Source organism: Daldinia caldariorum (genome assembly GCF_022478825.1).
Source record: "Daldinia caldariorum strain CBS 122874 unplaced genomic scaffold F4812scaffold_13, whole genome shotgun sequence".
NCBI classification, from domain to species: Eukaryota; Fungi; Ascomycota; class Sordariomycetes; order Xylariales; family Hypoxylaceae; genus Daldinia; species Daldinia caldariorum.
This window is the reverse complement of record NW_025953049.1, coordinates 268,578-287,999: the sequence shown is the minus strand read 5'-3', so window position 1 is coordinate 287,999 and position 19,422 is coordinate 268,578. Positions and strand designations below refer to the sequence as shown.

General features: G+C 48.9%; 4 protein-coding genes across 4 annotated transcripts; 2 read left to right on the top strand and 2 right to left on the bottom strand.

Annotated features, from left to right (window-relative positions):
* Positions 1 to 165: 165 nt before the first annotated feature.
* Positions 166 to 2,779, bottom strand: F4812DRAFT_91675 (CASC3/Barentsz eIF4AIII binding-domain-containing protein). Its single transcript, XM_047939538.1, has 2 exons — positions 1,932 to 2,779; positions 166 to 1,877 (listed from the first exon to the last, which is right to left on the bottom strand). Exons 1-2 carry the CDS (start codon positions 2,612 to 2,614, stop codon positions 407 to 409), a joined length of 2,154 nt encoding a protein of 717 aa, XP_047788293.1. The 5' UTR covers positions 2,615 to 2,779; the 3' UTR covers positions 166 to 406.
* Positions 2,780 to 8,785: 6,006 nt separating this feature from the next.
* On the top strand, positions 8,786 to 12,713 carry F4812DRAFT_435355 (uncharacterized protein). The gene is made up of 2 exons (XM_047934757.1): positions 8,786 to 9,225; positions 9,330 to 12,713. Exons 1-2 carry the CDS (start codon positions 9,103 to 9,105, stop codon positions 12,057 to 12,059), a joined length of 2,853 nt encoding a protein of 950 aa, XP_047788292.1. The 5' UTR covers positions 8,786 to 9,102; the 3' UTR covers positions 12,060 to 12,713.
* Positions 12,714 to 12,919: 206 nt separating this feature from the next.
* F4812DRAFT_435353 (DUF1692-domain-containing protein) lies at positions 12,920 to 15,000 on the top strand. The gene is made up of 3 exons (XM_047934756.1): positions 12,920 to 13,326; positions 13,426 to 14,007; positions 14,110 to 15,000. The coding sequence occupies exons 1-3, from the start codon at positions 13,245 to 13,247 to the stop codon at positions 14,589 to 14,591; spliced, it is 1,146 nt and encodes a 381-aa protein (XP_047788291.1). The 5' UTR covers positions 12,920 to 13,244; the 3' UTR covers positions 14,592 to 15,000.
* A 648-nt stretch (positions 15,001 to 15,648) lies between these two features.
* On the bottom strand, positions 15,649 to 19,289 carry F4812DRAFT_91494 (Fusaric acid resistance protein-like-domain-containing protein). The gene is made up of 2 exons (XM_047939537.1): positions 17,111 to 19,289; positions 15,649 to 17,038 (listed from the first exon to the last, which is right to left on the bottom strand). The coding sequence occupies exons 1-2, from the start codon at positions 19,059 to 19,061 to the stop codon at positions 15,756 to 15,758; spliced, it is 3,234 nt and encodes a 1,077-aa protein (XP_047788290.1). The 5' UTR covers positions 19,062 to 19,289; the 3' UTR covers positions 15,649 to 15,755.
* Between the last annotated feature and the right edge of the window lie 133 nt (positions 19,290 to 19,422).

The following is a 19,422-nucleotide window of genomic DNA, read 5'->3' as shown; positions in this document are numbered from 1 at the left end:
AGACGAGGAGAAAAAGGGAAGTTGATGGTGGTTAGGTGGTTTAGGTTAGGAAGAAAAGTATGGGCTAGGTTGGGTTGGGTTGGGTTGGCGAGGGAAGAATAATGCCACCAGCTCACGATACCAATTCTAGGACAGGTTTAATGAGACTAAGCTCTTGTGAAATCACTATAGTACCGCTGAGATGGAGGGTTTGGATGGAGTCTTGTATATTGCCGTGGTATTCCAAAGGATGGGTGTGAAGCAGGAAATGCCATAATACGTATGAGCCATAGCCAGACCAAGGCCCTAAGCGACCTACGCTGAAGCTAACCAATGCCGTTAACGTGCCAATCCGCACGACCGAGTATATCCCGCGTTCCATAACTAGGTGATCGATGCAACATTGCCGAGGCCGCGTGTAAATAGCTCACTGCTGGTAGTAGACAACACCAGGTCCTGACGGGGGGTAGTAGTAGCCATCCGGGCTCGGAGTAACCATACCATTCATACCAACCACTCCACCAGGCATCGGATAACCCTGGGGGGCTGGGTAAGGGTTATACGCAGCCATAGGGGGCAACTGAGACGCATCAAAATAGTAAACCATTCCGTTTACTTCCTGAGCGACCAAGTTGGAATTAGGTGTATTCTGCCCAGTTGGCTGACTGGTAGCGGCCTCGCCCTGAGGCTGGGGTTGCTGCGCTCCCGGGACGAACGCAGGTGCAGCGGCAGAGGGAGCTAATGCGCCTGGATAAGTAGCAGGCGGGTAATAATAACCAGGCGGGGGTTGCATCATCTGGTAAGGCTGGTAGTAGTTCTGTTGGGGGAATTGATTTGGCTGGAAAGGCGCAGCGTGGATGGCACGCTCTGGAATCTGGGAGAGTGGCGTGCCAGTTGAATGTTGAGACTGGTACGAGGGATGACGGGCGTGAGACTCTTGACCTAGGCTATTAGACACCTGAACAGGAACTTGCTGGTGGAAGGCCTGCTGGTACGGTTGGGACGGATTGTGCTGCATCTCTGGTGACTCAATGCCGGCTACCGAGACTGTCTTCTGTGGTCGAGGTTGGTGCATAGGGATGGGCACAGGCCGATTCTCTTGGAACGCCGGCTTCTGGGTTGCAGGTTGCGTTTGCTGTGTCGAGGGGTCAGTCGTAGCGGGCTGACCGACTCTTGCTTGTCCTTCTGCTGATGCCCCATCGACAGTGGGAAGCTGTTGTTCAGGTCGACCCTGTGGAGGAAGTCTGACAACGGGACGTGCAGCATCATACGGTAATGGCGGCCGCGACATGGTAGAACCGGTGGGGGATACAAGATAATCCCTCCCTAGATCAGGGGCAATAGAAGATCGTCGGCTAAGAGCAATACTCGGCGTATACGCACTACCAGCGTATACACTCCCCCCAAATACGCTTGTTCTCCTAGAAAACCCGCCAATAGATCCGAGACCAGACCTTGGCTTGCCCCGCAATCGCTGGTTTGGTCGCATTGCTCGGGGTATAAAGATGAAAGACCTGTCGGTGGCCGGAAAGATATATCGGGGAGCAAAATTAGGTAGAGAGATACGGACAGGCTTATCCCGTCTCAAGGGTGGCCGGTGGTCTGGTAATTTTGTATACTGTCGTACTTGTATACCGGGGAAGATGATGGGCTCGTTTATTCCTGGGAAGTAGACCCTAATCTGTACATTGCCAACATGCTTTTCCGTTGCCATGTTCCGGTTGATTGGTGTGGTGCTGGCAGCACAAGTGGGAATATAGCCATCGCCGTTCGGTGGGCCATCGTCAGTAAACGACGGTCGTGGTTGTCGGGCATGTATAGGTTGTGCAACCGCTTCGTGCATATCGTGTGCCCAAGGGCCATTTGTTGTTGGATCAGCTGAACTATGAATTTGGTGACTATTCCTATTAGCTAAGGAGACAACTGGACGATGCTGGCTAGAAGTAACATACCCCATTGGCGGAAAAGGACCGCCAATACCAGGACGACCTCTCCCCCGAGGACCCCTACCAAAAGGGCGAAATCCGTTGGCAGCAGGGCCAGCATGCCTGTGATCATGCATAAAGAAAGCGCCTCTGTTGGGAACAAACCATGGAGTCTCATCGCGTTTACGCTTATATTCTTCGTGCTCCTTCCGCCGGGGATCGGCAGTCCGGTCTTGCGAGGAATCTGGATTCGCAACGGCGGAATTTGAGCTGACCACTATAGGGGCCGAGGACTTGGATGAGGGCTCCACAGAATCTTCGAAATTCAGTACCTGCACCGGAGCAGCTTCGTCTGAAATGCTCAGATTGTTCAGCATGAATTCAGTGTCTGATACAGCATTTGCATCGGTCTTTTTAGCGCCTTTTGTCGGAAGACCGCCGGAGGACTTGGTATGTGTCCTCTTCGCATTGCCGTTACCATTAGTTGCTTGGCTGGTCAACTTTGGAGCAGAGGGTGTCGTTGGTGAAGCCTCATCAACGTTGCTAGTATCGCTGTCGTCAGCCGGATCGGGATCCTCAGATGCCATTGACCCATCAGTCAAGGAATCATCATCAATATCGAGCTGATCTAAACCACCTTCATCCTCGCCTTCATCTTCCACCCGTCGGCGATGGCCGATCATCTTTCTTCGGCGGACAGCAGCTACCATGTTGAAAATGGTTTATTGTTTAAAGTGCGCTAGCCTTGATAAAGAATGAAATATAGGGCTCAAAGCTGGAGAGGGGTGGCGGCGGGCGTCCTGGTAGAGCTGACAGCTGTGCTTGGGCACGACGGAGGCGTCGTGATGGTTATGGATCTCATGCGATATTCGGATTGGCGGATGGGAATATCGAACGACGGGCTTCCTCGATGAACGAAAACCTAAAGGCGAAATAACCGCCTGCGGTGCAGAAAAGAAAGGAAAGTTAGTGAATAAAATCAATTAAGAAGCCAGTATGCCTATTTTTCCCAGAATCCTTTTTTTCCCCTAAAATAAAACGATGGAAGGTTGTCTCTTTTCGTCGAGCCAGGTTCGGAGGTGTCAGGCCAGAGGAAAAGAAGACTGTAACGGTAAGGAAGAAAATAAAAAGAAAGAAAAAACAAGAACAACTTTTTATAGAAAAGCCTCGAGGCTTGTGAGAGGTGTTCACAAGCACTACGGAGGGGGGTTTAACGTGTTTATCTTTTTTTTCTCTAGGTGATGTAGTATCAAGGAGGGCTTTTTTTGTTGGATGGGATAGAAGCCAAGCCAAAAGGGTTTAATATTTGGAAGTTCTGAAGTCAGGTCAGGATTCAGGTAGGCCTGCTTTGACTTGGTGTAAGGTTGAGGGTACAGGTAGTGGAGTCGTGCCTTAGTGGAGAGACAAGGTACAATACAATACAAGAGTTACAACCTTAGAACGCCTAGAATATATCACCAGAACGCCTAGAAGCTAGAATACCTAACTGAAAAAATACCGAGTTACGATGAGATATTAGGTACATGAAATTATGTATGACCATACATAGTATGAATTACATAAAATACATAAAATGCCTACATAACAAGATACATACCTAGGTACCTACAGTACTATGTACAATCGATACAATACAGTGGGGACGAGGTAGCGTAGCAGTTGGAAAGCACAGAGCGGAGACAAACCCAGTCGAACCCAAATCGAACCCAGTCCAGATCAGAGTCTGAAATGCTTGCTCCTTCTCTAGGTAGGCAGGTAGGTCCGTTAGGTATGCTGCTGGTATGTATTGTACAATACAGTAATGTATTCATCCTCTACCGCACTATGATGATTACCTACCTAGGTACCTACCATGCAATGACGGCGACTTAATAACTGCTACCTAAGTATTGTGAAGGTGGTCACTGCGCCTTTCCTCCCCTGTTATTCTTCCAATTGGGGCCAATGGGCTGAGTTGCATTTATGTCTTAGCGTCTTGGTAACATGTATACTTCTTTGGTATTCCCACTATGTCGGTACAAACGACCCGAGTACCTACCTAAATCTTATCAATGAGGTCCAATCTGTTTCTCGAAACTTGCGTCAATCGTTAAATATAACAACGCAACTACCTTAGGTAGTTAAACACTTTAAGTACCTAACCTAACCTAAGCAAATAAGGCCTTAAGTCTTTCTCCTCTGCCCGTTTGCTGTTTTTATATTGTTACAACAACTACTTTTACTACTTTACCGGACCTGATATGGACGGACATACCAATTACCAATACGTATGTGTATTACGCGTTGACCTTTATCCCTTTTCCATACATCTCAAATAGCTTACCTACTAGGTAGGTGTTTCGTTCAACGTCCCTCTTGAGGTCCTTATTACCTCCTCTTTTTGCCTGCGTACCTATTCTCCATCGCATACATTCATTCGTTGTATTAATTATTAATGTGCTAGATAGAGGCTAGAGCCGGACGTATGTGTATACATTGCAGTCAGGTACTGTGTGTTCCCTCTTACACTGGGCGAGAATTGGTCTTCGAAGGCCTATTCCGCAAACACAATATCCCGCCCAATCCAGCCAGCTTAAAGCGGTACTTTTCTTAGGTATATCCATCCACCCATCCATGGGCATCCACTAATAATCAGTCAATGGCCGGGGCGTCTCCGCATGCAGAATCACGTCCAAATCATCCGAGTACAACTGTAATGTAATGTACAGCACAGTCCAGGCTCCTCCCATCACTTTCACCAACCAGTCTTTACACGTATCGACAGCATGAATCATCGCCTGTATGATCCTTGTCCATTTTTGACGATGGGTTCTTCAAAACTCCGCTACGGCCTTGCAGCTGGTCTTGCCAGTCACTTGGTTCTGCCTAGCTCGTATAAACACCTCGAGATTCCACACGGCAGACCGAGATCCCAAAGATATCACAGTGTTATCTGTTATCCGTCATCTGTCATACGTTGTCCGCTTGTCCCAGCAGCCCAGTAGAGAGGAGACTATGTTTTATTAGTAAGCTTGGTATAGCATGCCCCGGATGCCCAGACTCCTATCTGCTGCTCCCCCTTACGGCCTCCGGTATCGCGAGTTCGCCAATCCGCCAACCCGCCACCATACTCTGCCAGATGAACTGCCTTGTGTAACTCTATACGTGGATTTTAAAAACCAAATCTTCAACCTACAAGCCTCCTATGTGTTGGTTAGCTAGCTCAGTGTGTTTTGTCTATTTCCACACTGGTCAAGTTTTCGTTATTACGATCATAGCCAATGAGAAGCCTCACACTGCACATCCGGCGCTATGAAACCGTTGGGCAAATCTATAATTCGCCGTTGCCGATCTTGCTCTTACTGCCGATCCAATGCTGGCCTGGGGAGAATGCTACATTTGGCCTATAATGGCGCGCATTCAAGCGCAGCGCAACCACGACCCTACCTCTATGTCCCTGATTAGTACATGTGGGCGAGAAGAGATAGCCGATAGGTAACTGAGGACCTGTCTTACCCTGTAGACAGGACTACGATATAGCTCGTAGCTGGGCGTTCCTTAAGGTAGTATGGTGAGCTCTTTTTTATGTATCTGTATTACATCGCCCATATGTTCAATTATTTTCCAGAGTTGTGGTTGATTCGTGTCGCATTATATACAATTGGTTTCATGCTTGGAGCCTGAGTACCTAGGTAGGTACCAGGTACCTATATAATGGAATATGTCAAGCTATAAGCAACGTAAGTTGCAGGGCCGTTCCATAACTCACACCTACCGCAACGCGTGGAGAACACAGCTAGCTAATAATAAATCATAGTATCAGTCTCGTAAGACACCCCAAGTTATAGCTGTCGTACATATGCAGAACATATGGACTTCAGTTGTGGTTACTGCTGGTTGGGCCTCCGGCTTGGTTGGAGGTAACGGTCATAACAAGGGATCATATTTAAGCAAAGCCAAAGCCGTAACATCGTGGTGGATATCGCGGCAAGTACTTCCATTGGCCATCTCCCTCTAATTGTTCATAGCAATGCTGCAGAGGAGATATGCTAGCATGGTTGGATTTGAAGCCCTACAGCGTAGCAAGTCTTGTCGTAGAGTAGATATTCTGCTTTGGGCTCGATATAGCATCGTTTTAATATCTTCGATCACGTTTCATCCAGTAACGGATAAGCATTGGGCGTACTCAGAAGGTCAAAAGCTACTCCCTGGTATTTGATATTATGCTGAGAAGCCAAGGCATGCCGAATCCACCAGCCACGGGTAAGCTGTATGAATATGAAGCTAGATTTGACCTCTCAAGATTGCCCTGAGGTAATGCGGTGATAATTGGAAATGTATCATTAACCATAGTCAGCTGATATCTATCAACCTGCAAGTCGAAGAGACCTAACACATGGCCGGACATGCTTAATGGAAAACGAAGGAGGAGCCTCATAGTATAGAAAAAACATCCACTAAGTCACCAAGCGTCACCACCCGGGGACACGGGGAGAATAGGACGGATGATATGTAAGGTGGTATTGATACGATCAATCGTAACAGCCAAGGTATTAGTGCTCTCGGTAGGGTTGAACTGCATCAAGCCAAAGTTCTGAGAGCATTTTCTCCAACTTTTTTTTCTTTTTTTCAACAAAAACACACTTCTCCTGGGAAACTTACATCGTACCGGCTTGATGTCTATTCAGATGGTTGACTATTTTCGCCAGGACTACCCCCCCTCTGTAACAGGTACTGTATCCAAACGCCATATAGGCATAAAGACCGTGCACTTATGGGGGGATATTATCTATAAAAGAATACCTAGACCTCGGTTGCTAAGCTTGTAACACAGCAGCGAGTTCTCATTAGTTGAGTAAGTAATTAGATCGGAGCTTAGGCACAAGTGCCTCGGACATGGCGAACGGGGCAACTTCCATAGCTAAAGGCCGAAGATTTGGTTCGTACATTCGAGAATATACTTGGATAAGAGGTAGCCTCGCTATGGTTAGAAGCAGATCATACGAGAGCCAAGGGTACTTTGGTGTTCTGCTCTGCTCCATCCAAGATATTGTACTCTAGATGATAAGGCGACCAATTGCTTTTGTTATGCGTTCGTTAGATAGAGCTATATTACTTCGTACACGTGGATGTACCTACCTACCTACGTAGGTATGTATGAATACCTAATAGGCACGATATATGGTGCGAAGTCGCGAAGCTGTGGCGTTTTACTTCGCCTCTACTAGTCTTAACTCCGCGGCAATTAGGTTTCCCCTGAGTCAATGACCTCCCACCGGTTGTGTGGTTAGTGACTTGCATAGTATTTCCTGTCATTTTCAGTATTTGCGATTTTCTAATTTACTCGTTTATTAGCGCCTATTTTGCTAAAAAATTCATAAGCGTGCCATCGTCACATATCGTCGATATACGTACGTACACAAGGCAATAACCCAACGTCATTCACTTCCAATATATACAGTTCGCTCGCTTGGATCAAACTAGTAGCTGCGTGGCTGCTAATACCTACCGTGACACCGTGCATAATAAATAAATAGGTACCATTAGGTACTATGATGTCTTAGGTTAGGTACCTCGGTAGGCAACTGCAACAACTAGAGGTAGGTAACGAGTACCTACCTGCTCGTTTACGATAGCCTCGTTTGTGATTCTGCGACATAAAATATACTATGGACTATATAGTAAAGGGAGTGTGAATTAGGACCCTCGATTCCTTATTTCTCCCGGTTTTTATTGTCCCCGCTTCTAAAAGTACCTTAGTAGGTAGGTAGGTACTACATGTACAGGTATGTAAAGTAATCCGTCATCGAAGCAGCGCGAAGTTTGTTTCACCAGCCTATTGATTAGTGAGTGTGATTAGTACTATTAGTACTGTCACTAGGATATTGTACATACCTAGACTGTTTCTAGACTGCTAGCTCCCAGGCTCCCAAGTCGAAGGCCCACCCATTTAACTCGTTCCTCCCCCACACACCAAAGGCGTGCTTTCGTTTTAGCTTGCGAGGCCAACTTATCTGCCTGCATTGCTAATTGCCGCTTCGATTAGTGCACTAACGGCCCCATTATTCTTACGATCTCGACTCGTCAACTCGTCAAACTCATGTCCATTTTAGATCCCTTAGACACCTACTTTTCTCCGTCTTATCCATCTTATATCCATTTACCTGAACTATCTTTACTACAACAACAACCACAACAACCACAACACCACCTCAAGCCATCGCCAACCTTTTTAATACGCGGTGTTGTTGTACCGGTTTATTCTCGCATTTATTTACGCAGGCGACCAAACCATCGCGTATTGTACATCGCACATGTAAGTTGTGTTCCTTTACGGGCATTAACAGAGTAAAAAAGCAGCCTTTCCCTCCCCCTCTTGATTCCCGTCGTGATTCCCGCCGTGCATCCTAGGTAGATCGGCGGTTGTCTGCTTCGGACCAACTCACTCCCACTACTTCTTCCCCTACTTCCCTAAGGTTTATTTACATTTTACCTTCTTCCGTTACCTCATTACATTATTACCTACCTAGTAGGAAACCCAATTAATTCCGTCATCCCCCCTCACATACCTAATCGGATCTTGGATTCTTATTATTTTTGTTTCTTGTATTCTTGTCTCTTGTATTCTTGTTCCTTGTATCATCATTTTCATCTTCCCCCTTCATTGCTATATTCATCTTTTCTATGACCTTTAACGGACTTGTCCGTGCCTTGCAATAGCAACATTCAATGCATATACATATACTTGATCCTAATTCGTTTACATCATCTCCATCCTCGTCCTTGATTGAGGCCACGATACGCACGGCTGTCAGAGACGTCAGAGGCTAGAGCTGACCGCCTAAATCTAGGAGCCCCTGTGTCACAATCACTCCCCCGATAAGCGGAAACTGACCACCTGACACTTTATTAATCTGATCGTTTGGTATGTAATACTGTACCTTTCCGTCCTCCCCTCTCACTACCTAACCTAAATGCACACTTCGTCCCGCTCTTACTACCCACTACCCTTACCACTATCCTTATGTACCTGTGCGTTCCTCCGTTTGCACACTAATTCCCGACCCATCTCCAAAGTCGCCACCATCTTTTCATCTCTTCAATCCATTGGCGGAACAAACCTACAACAAACCTACTCCCTCTTCTTCTTTTTAACCCTCAGCTAGTTGCTAAACCTTAACTTTGCTGATAAATTCTCCCCACTAGTCCGCCGGTCAAGATGGCTTCGTCATCGGCAGCTACTCCGGACACCTTAATTACTCTTAAGATCAACTTTGATGGCGCGACCCGTCGTTTCAAGCTACCTCTTCGCGATCTAGGTCCCGGTATGCTTGAGGATAAGGTAAGCTTTCTTTCATCTGTGTATCGTATATTTCATCCATCTATCTAACTTATTATCTCCCTCAATCCATCTTGTGGGATATCGTGCTAATATTGTATTCGCAGCTCCGTTCTTTCCTACAGATTCCTTCCGGTGCCACCGCCACATTTGAACGGTATTCCGACTCGGCTGCATCCTTCATCGTCTTGCATGCGACAAATTTTCCTGCTTACAAGCAACTTTACCGAGCTGCTAAGGCCAAGCAAAAGTTAAAGCTGCGAGTAACTACCCAGGCCAGACAAGAGCCCGAGCCTGAGCGTCAACCAGAACCCGAACCCGAACCCAAGTCTGTTCCTGTACCCGTACCTGCTCCTGAGCCAGAACTACACAAGGCTCCCAAGGCTCCTAAGCCTGTAACTATCGAGGATGAGCCCGAGCCCGAGACCGAGCCCAAGCTCGAGCCTGAGACTGAGTCCCGAGAAATTCCGGAGCCCGCTGCTCGTATCTTATCACCTCTGCTAGAGTCCTCGGTCCCAGCTGACTCTAAGGCCTCTACTAGAATATTGGATACCGTTCCGGTTTCCGAAATTCATTCGAATCTACCGAATTTCGTTAAGTTATGGCAGACCCATGGCAGACCTAGAATCCACCTAAAGCGAGATGCTGAGGGCAAGGAGGTAGTTGACCTACTGAGCTCCACTTCTTCAACTTCGGTCGAGCCTGTGTTATCGCTGGACTCGAGCGAAGAAAACGTACCAAGATGTCCTTTCTCTCGAGCTGCATCGAAGATTCCTCACGGTACCGACGTAACCTGGGAATGCCACCAGAAAGAGGCCACTATCCCCAAGGCTGCGGAAGCCGCGGAAGTTTTATTCCCAACAGATGCCATGGCCATCTCTACGTTGGACGAGGAAATGAAGAAAAGCGATGACCTTTTTTTCACTGGTATCCCTACGCGTCAATTCACTGTCTGCTGCAACAGCTGTGACCGGGCTGTTCCTGATGCCCATTTCCACTGCTCCACGTGCGATGAAGGCGACTTCGATCTCTGCCAGGACTGTGTCAACCAGGGCATTACCTGCCATAACGAGACCCATTGGCTTATTAAGCGTTATATCAAGGATGGCCAGGTCAATTACAGCACCACCCACATTGCCCCCAAGACCTCCCGTTCCCAAGCAAGCAAACCTACTACCAATCTTCCTATTAGACCCGCTGAGAATGTGAACTGGGTACCTCCACCGGGAGTTTGGGACACTACTTACAACGACCGTACCTGCAACTGCTGTGTTCAGGATTTCCCCGGAGAGAATTTCGTACACTGCACCGCGTGCGATGATTACGATCTTTGCAAGAGCTGTTTTGCTAAGGGCAAGCATGGCCACCACCCTGCGCATGGATTCGCACCTGCTGTGAAGGGTACGGTCTTTGACCATGATGTTACTTCGCTGTTGTCCCCCGGCCGAAACGCCGCCCATAATGCTATCTGCGATGGCTGCGACAAGTATGTCCGAGGCGTCCGACACAAGTGTCTGGATTGCCCTGACTGGGACTACTGCTCGGAATGTGTCAAAAATGCCGAGCTCATTCATCCTAATCACCGTTTTGTAGCTATCTATGAGCCGTTGACTGACCGTACAATTCGCCCCCTGGCGCGTGGTACGCACCATGGCATCTGCTGTGATGGCCCTCTCTGCTCTGTTTCCCGTGCCCGTTCAAAGTACATTGTTGGCGTGCGGTACAAGTGTGCAGTCTGCCACGATACCGATTTCTGTGCCAACTGCGAGGCCAGCCCTGCTAACACGCACAACAAGACACACCCCTTGATCAAGTTTAAGACTCCGGTACGTCACGTCAGTGTCACTACTACAGGTGAGCACGAGGATGGCCAGCGTCTTCCTACCATGGGAGACCGTGTCCGGCCTGTTCTCGTCAATGCCGCGACCGCAGCTCTCCCAGTGCACAATAGCATCGCTGCCACACCAGTGCAGACTGTAGTCGACGTACAACCTACGGAACAGCAATTGCCCAAGGCGGAGGAGATGGAAGAAGTCAAGACGAAGACCGAAGTAGCACAGCCCGAAGGAATCCCCTCAGTTGAGAAGAAGCCAGCCTCAGGCGAGCTCATCGCTGTCTTCCTTCGAGACACAATTACCGATGGAACCGTTTTACCACCCAACCATACCTTTGAACAGACATGGGTTGTTCGAAATGAAGGTACTGTTCCATGGCCAGCAGGCTGCTCTGTCAAGTTTGTTGGCGGTGATTACATGGGTGCCGTTGACCCCACTCACCCTGCTGGTATTCATGAACTGGTCTCAGCCTCGGAGTCAACCATCTGCTACAACGCCCTCAAGCCGGGCCAAGAATTCCCTTTCACCGTATTGATGCGTACTCCTGACTGGGAAGGTAAGGTAATTTCGTACTGGCGATTGACGACCCCAGACGGCAACAAATTTGGCCACAAGCTGTGGTGCGACGTGAACGTTCAGGCACCCCGCCCTAAGGTTGCCCCGGTAGAACCGAAGCGTGAGGTTACCAAGAGTCCAGCGCCTACCCCTAAGTTGGCTGAGAGCCAGATGATTATCCCCAAGCTGGAGCACGAGTCGCCAGCTGCTAGCATGCATGAGAAGAAGGGTGGATCGGAGAGTGGATTAGAGGGGCAGATGGCTACCCTTGCACTGTCAGTACATGATTCGCAGGACTCACAGGGTGATGACTTCGAAGAGTGCGGCGAGGACGATGAATGGGCCGAATCTGAGGATGGATTTATGACAGATGAAGAGTACGATATCCTTGATGCATCAGACGAAGAGTATCTGTCAGACCAGTACGAGCCGGTGTCTACGCAGTAAAATAATAACCGGGTGCGCTGGCTAGTAATTCTAGACAGCAATACACACCAGATAGTATCTGGTGGTTCAAGGGGGGGTTCTATGGGAGGATAGGGACTCTGTTGCAGTTACGGGCAGTTGCAGTGTGATATTCGGTTTCTCCAGTTTTCTCTACCGGTGTTGATTGTTTCGGAAGTTTTCTATTACGCGATGGCTTTTTTTCTTCCCGGCTAAGGTTCTCCGTAGCCTCTACACATCTCAACTACAGTCCACTCATTATGTGATAAGAACCAGAATGGCACGCGCAGGGGCTGTAGGGATAGTTTCCAGTAACTAGCTGAATTTACTCGTCGTTGTTTTATTTTCCTAAGCCATAGGGGGTTGTGAAGTAGTGTCTTGTTGCTATGTCAGCCGACGTTGTTTTTTTTTGAGCACATCTGTATAATTATATTTCCTTGCTCTCAACGGTTAATAGGTATGTGCGTCTCGTGCTTATGAAACGAAAAAAAAAAAGAAAAAAAAACATAGATAACTCTAGGTGCTTGAGGTATAATAGGTATGATGTTTAAGAGTAGTGCTATGAAGTAGTGTAATGATCTCGGATGGGAGGGGGTGTAATACGTTTGTAATAGCATCAAATAATAATAGAGTATTACCCAAAGTCAACCCGTAGCGGCTTTGAATCTCTTAAATGAATATGGATACATGTATGTATTTCATGGGTTTGACCCTACCCTTTGGGGTTCCGGGGGGTCTAGCTCCACATACAAGCCAAGACCCCACTAATATCGGATCGCTGACAGGGGTGACAGGGGTGACAGGGGTAAGTTACAGGCGACGGTTCCCTAAAAAAGTGAATTCCTTTTGGTGCAAGTTGTCCTCTAAAGAGAACCTCTAAAGAGCTGCTCCAAGTAAAACATCTAACTTATAACCTACACTTACATTTTCGTCCATACGAACCATTACAACTTTCTCTGGTTCCCAATTCGACACCCATACAACCAATTCGAATAGAACAAAACCTCCCACATTATATTCCAATTCAATTCCAATCGAAACAGATGCCGTGCTAGCGCCGTTGCCGGCTAGACCAAGTCTCGAAGAGCCTGCTGCAGCAAGTGTTGCGCTGGAGAAGTTGTTGGAGTGTTGGAGTGCTGGACGGATAATAACAATAAGAAGAAGAAGAAGAATTATAGCTTTTTCGCTATGAACGGCTATAACGAGAAAAGTCACCACTACGATGACGAACCCGAACCTGGCAGCTTCGTGCGCGCCTTTGACGCTTTTCGTAAACCTCCCCTCTCCCTCCCCCTCTCCCTCTCCCACCGTCTTGCGAAACAACTTTAGCTAACCCAGCGGGCATTTTTCGCAAACCCCCCCTCAACAGCGAAAGCGAAACCCCAATATGTGACGCGAACGTCGGGCGGCGGGAAGTGGACGGTCGTGATGTACGTGGTGTCGTGCGTGCTGCTGTGGTCGGAGGCCGCGCGGTGGTGGCGCGGGGAGGAGACGCACACGTTCGCGGTCGAGAAGGGCGTTAGCCACAGCATGCAGATCAACCTGGACATCGTGGTCAAGATGCAGTGCAAGGACCTGCACGTCAACGTCCAGGACGCCTCGGGCGACCTCATCCGCGCGGGCACCCGTCTGCGCGAGGACGGCACCCACTGGGGCCACTGGGTCGACGCCAAGGGTATCCACAAGCTCGGCCGGGACAGCCACGGGCGCGCCGTCACGGGCGCCGGCTGGCACGAGGAAGGGTTCGGCGAGGAGCACGTCCACGATATCGTCTCCATGGGCCGCAAGAAGGCCCGCTGGGCCAAGACCCCGAGGCTGTGGGGCGCCGAGAACAACGCCTGTCGCATCTTCGGCAGCCTGGATCTGAATAAGGTCCAGGGCGATTTCCATATCACCGCTAGAGGCCACGGGTATACGGATGCTGCGATGCCGGCGCATTTGGATCACAGCGGTACGTTTTTTAATTCTCCTGATTCTGATTCTGATTCTTCGTACAAGGAGAACAAGCGAGCAAAGGACTAACTAATGATTTAACATTTTATTATGCCTGCAGCGTTCAACTTCTCGCACGTCATATCAGAGCTCTCGTTCGGGCCGTACTACCCGTCCCTCGTAAACCCCCTCGACCGGACCATCAACATCGCCGAGTCGCACTTCTACAAGTTCCAGTACTTCATGTCGGTAGTCCCCACGATCTACAGCGTGCAGCGGGGCGCCGGGTCCTCGGCGTCGGCCGAGCACACCATCTTCACGAACCAGTACGCGGTGACGGAGCAGAGCAAGGAGGTCGGCGAGCGCATGGTCCCGGGGCTCTTCTTCAAGTACGACATCGAGCCCATCCTCCTGCACGTCGAGGAGCGCCGCGCCGGCCTCGTCGCCTTCGCCATCAAGATCATCAACATCCTCTCGGGCGTCCTCGTCGCCTGCAATTGGGGCTTCACCTTGAGCGAGTGGCTCCGCGAGGTCGTGGGCCGCAGGAGGAGGAGCCAGGTCGGCGAAGGGGTTATCGGTGCTAAGGACGGGTACGACGAGTAGAACCTGAACCTGAACCTGGACTAAACGAAACTAAACTAAAACCCCGACCCCTTTTTCTTTGAATCACTGAAGATTGGGAAGAAAGGGGGAGGGTTATAGTTGGTTGGTCTTGTAGTATATAGCGCTAGATGGTTAGGCGAAGCAAGCATCGTGTTTTGTGGTTTTCTTTTGGCTAGGCATTTTCTTCTTGTTCTAGAGCCATGGAGTTCCGGAGGGAGGCGGGGGCGACACGGCGAGGTTCGGTACATAGCAAGCAAGTATCAACATGAATGATTCGAAAGACAACGAATGGCTTGAGGCGTACTTTTTTTTGTGAGGTTCTTGTTGCTAGTTCATGTTGCGTTTCTGTTTTATTCGATTGTGAAATGAAAACAGGGAAGAAGAGGAAAGAAGGAAAGGGGGATAGGGGGATAGGGGGAAGGGGGGAAGGGGGGAAGGGGGGGAGGTAGTAGATCTAGGAAGGAAAGTCAATGCGTTGACATTTCTCGTTTATGTAGGAGGTACTATAGCATATAATATATTGCTCGGGATGGAGAAAACCAGAGGTCTATATACTTCATCAGAGACCAGCCAGCAAGGTCCTCATTACGGTATCTTGGTGGAATACACCCGAGTCTACGTAGAATGAATGGAGCGAAAAAAATAAAAATATAGCAAAATACATATAAAGATGAGAAAAGACACAAAGAGGGTGACAATTATGAACTAATAATTCATAAACAAACTATAAATGAATATTTGCCATTACCCAACGTGAATAAATAAGGTAAATTACTATTACCGAATCCTTAACGCCATGCTTTCAACATATACTCATTCTTGTTCTTGTTCTCATTCTTCCTTCCCCCGCCCCGCCTCCTTTCCCCCCCTAACAAATAGACCCTTAAAAAAACCAGAGACCGACTACATTTCCCTAGCTCCTCGAATCTGATATTGATGCTTCGTAACATTAGGTATATATACCTAACCCTATATTATATAACCTTAGGTACCTGGGTAGGTAGGTAGGTACTTAATCTATACTATACATACCTCTTGGGAATTGAGAGAAATTCGAACAAAACCCAGCCAAGTTGCCGAGAGTCCAAAAGTTTCTTTACTTGCGCACGCACACTAGCCGTCCCTAGGTAGGCATAAAAAAAAAGACCGAACCAAACCGGCTCGCTATTGCAACAACAGCACGTCCTCGTCGAACCGTCCGAACAAGTCCTTGATTTCCTTCTCCACGACCTCGAGCTCTTTCGCCAGCTGGCCGGTAACCAGGGCGTACGCGTACAAGAGCGCGTAGTCCGGCTCCTCCACCATGACTTCGTCCCGCGTCGGGATCCTAGTCCGAAGACCGTCCTTTTTGCCATTTTCGTCCGTTGTGTCTCCTCCGTTCTCCCCGGTGGCGGGTGAGGCTTTACCTCCGTCCTCCGCCGCTGCTTCGAGATTGATGTGCTCTTTCCGGAATCGGAAGATCTTGCCTAGTAGTTTATCCCGGATGACCATGACGCTTGGGATGACGTCCGTCAGGGGGTATTCGAGCATGATGCTCGACGCGAGCACCTGAAACACGTGGCATATACGCGAGCACAGCTGATCTCGCTCCTCTGCCGTATAGTACAGCAATGCTTTCTCGCCGTCGCTGAGACGGCCGTGCTTCTGCGTAACCAAACTCATAGCGTGGAACGCATCCAGTGCTCGCTGCGTCGAGGCCATGATGCGCCCATACGCCTCGAACGGGAATGGCCCGCGGAGCTCATACTCATTATTCGCGGCGATGCGAAGCGTCTGTAGTTGTGATGCGTAACGTTGCATTGCGGCTTGTTCACCTATCTTCATGTAGCTCGTAGCTGCAGTATCATTGCGAAGAAGGACGGCGAGCGGACCTCGTTTCCAGACGAGCCCCATCTGGAGATAGAGAACCGCCAGACCCTCCTTAAACTTTCGACGGGCGGACGTGGGCCAGATCAGACGACAAACAATGAGACCCCAGAGAATGCCGGCAGAGACAGCGACAACTCTGTGAAAGGCGATAGAACTGATGATGGGGTGTACGCCACCTTCGTCGTCGTCATCATCATCGACATTCTGGGTGAGCGAATACGCGTATAATGAGGACACATTGTAGCTTAGCAATATGAAGCGACCAAATGCCGCATTACCGCGATCGATCATAATATAAAACGCACCAAAGGAGACGACCCAGCCTAAGAAAGCGAGCGCGATAGCGTTACCATCCGATATCCACCAGTTGGCTAACACAAAGGTAGCACCCATAAGGGTACCTATGAAACGAGACCAGCCAGTAGCGTTAGACGCGCCCACAGTCATCGAGCACACAATCATAAACGACAGGAGACCCCATTCGCCTCGCCAGTGCGCGTATAGCGGCCGCGTTTGGGGGATGAAGGCGAACATAGCGTAGAGAGCTGCACCAATACCAACCTTGATGCCAAAACGAACTATACCAAAACGTTAACATGTGGCTTTCAGGGATATATTAATTAGGGGTACGTCGACGAATTGTAACTTACTATCACTCCTTCCAAGAAACCTGAAAAATCTCCACAAATTTCGAGATATTGTTCGAATAAAAAGGTCCCGTATGCCTTCACCCTGCGGTGCTGCATCCCAGCTAAAAGTGCCGCGTCGCTTCAAGGAATCGGGGATGCCTTGAGGAAGTTTCGACTGCCTAAGCCTCTTGACCGGTTGGAGGAAGGACTGTCGTTCTGGGTCCCCTTTCGTTGTCTGCCGTCTGAAATTAATGTGCTTCCAGAACTTCATCCAGTCCCATGTCCGCTTACTGTGCTCACTGACATGCCGTAAGTCGTCTACAGTATCTAGGTATATCTGCATCTCGTCTGCAAAACTAAGCAGACTGAATGAGAAATGTCCACAAGCTGCAGCTACCTCTTCGAAATCTGCTTGGATGGACTCAGATCTGGTCCTGCCTAGTTCGATCGTCTTATAGATTTCTTCTAGCGCATTTCCTCTCGCCTGGTTATACAGAGATATCGCATCGGCAAGGCTTTGCTTGAACTGCTCGTTAATGTTGATCGGCGCTCCTGGAGCTCCGAATAGCGGTTCTCTAAGCATCTCAGCCATCGTATGGACTAAAGATTTCATCGACGGGCCGAGACGAGCGATGAATAATTCAAAAATATCAGAAGGGGTCCTGAGCGACGAAGCAGACGCAGACAAAGAGCAGGAAGAATCTTGCGTTGGCGCTACATCCTCTTCCCTGTCGCTTCTCTCGTTAGGTGTCTCATCAATAGAGCCGAGAGCATTGAATCGATTACCTCTGCTCTTTAACACTATCGACGGAGACCTTGTAAACGTAGGCGAAAATGGGTTTATAGATGGAGAAAACGGAGAGCTAGCCGATTGTGAAGATCTGGGCCCGAAAGAAACTTCCTTCAGAAGTTCGAATTGGGTATTAGCCGCACTTCTCAGACCACCAAGCGACTGGGCTAAGCTCTCCATTGATTTTACCACGGCCTTGTCTTGCCTATATATCTGCTCCTGTCCTATGATGTAGTATTCATACTTGGACTCCCGAGCGTTCTTGTTCATCTGCGACAAAGTTGAAGAGTATTTACTCGAAGCTTTTGTAAAGGCGGTTGAAGTGAAGTCCTCTTCAACGCCACTAAGGAACCCACTTGCTATCATGGATAACATATCGCCGAGCGACGTGGACGCGTTCCGCATAGATTTTCGTAATGCTAACCTTGCAGAAACCGGCCATAAGATCAGATTGACTAGCGTTGATATCGCAGTAGCCATAAGTAACATCTTCAGCGTCTGGATAATCTTTTGGTTGGTGAAGACGCCTGTGTGAACTGCGTTCTCTTTGGTTACGATAGTGATGATACCAATGGATGCTATACTGGCACCAACGCTCACCAGCGGGTGGTTGAGCTTCTGCTTGGCCCATCCGACGAAGCCCAAGCCGCCTCCGATGAATATAGTGAGAACCAAGAAATAGGATAGCTCAACCATGTCCAAGACGGACCCAAAGAGTACCGAGGTGGCCATGGACAAAGTTCCAATGCACACGGCGTAACACACAGCAACGACAGCAATAGCAACAGCTTCCATCTGGGAGCCTGTCGACCTGGCGGGGTGAAAATACACAGTAATGGTGGCGACGATATGCTTCCCATCTAGTGACCCAAGAAACCTACCGGCAGGGGGCCAGAAGGTTCCCATGCTAGCCAGCAGATATGCGATAGAGCATTTTATCGTGCCTCTCCCCGTGGGTGATTTCAACCATTCCCATATATTTCCAGACGCTACCCGAGTATTGTGCCACAAATTCCGAACCTTGTCCTTCACCGTGTTACCCTCAGCGAGGGGGCGGATGCCCTCATCGTCGTCAGCGCCGTCGAGGTGCGGATATCTCAAAGAGAACTGGCGGCGAGTTCGTTCGCCGGTGCCGGGAACAATCCAAGTGCCATTTCGTAATTTCTGTCGTCGAAGGGGCATCACGTTAGTTTATAAATCTTGTACCGTTCTCGAAGATAGGGATGTGCTGGAATTCAGAGTCGCAAGCGGAGACTTGAAGCTGCTAAGCTTCCACATGATCTGGTGACGCGAGGAAGAATAAAGAAACGGAAATAAGAAGAAGAAAAAGGACAAGAAAATCAAGAAGATAAAAACAATCGGTCAGTTGTCATAATAATAATTAATAGGGTTTTTTCTTTCTTTGGCTTACACTCCTTGCCGGTGGTCTAGTAGGTTGCGGTGGTCTTGCAGCTCCATCAGCACCGGTATTATTACTAGTAACGTTGTCGCCAGTCATAGCTTGATATTCGACGACGGCAGACCTCTTCTTCCTCTTTAGTCC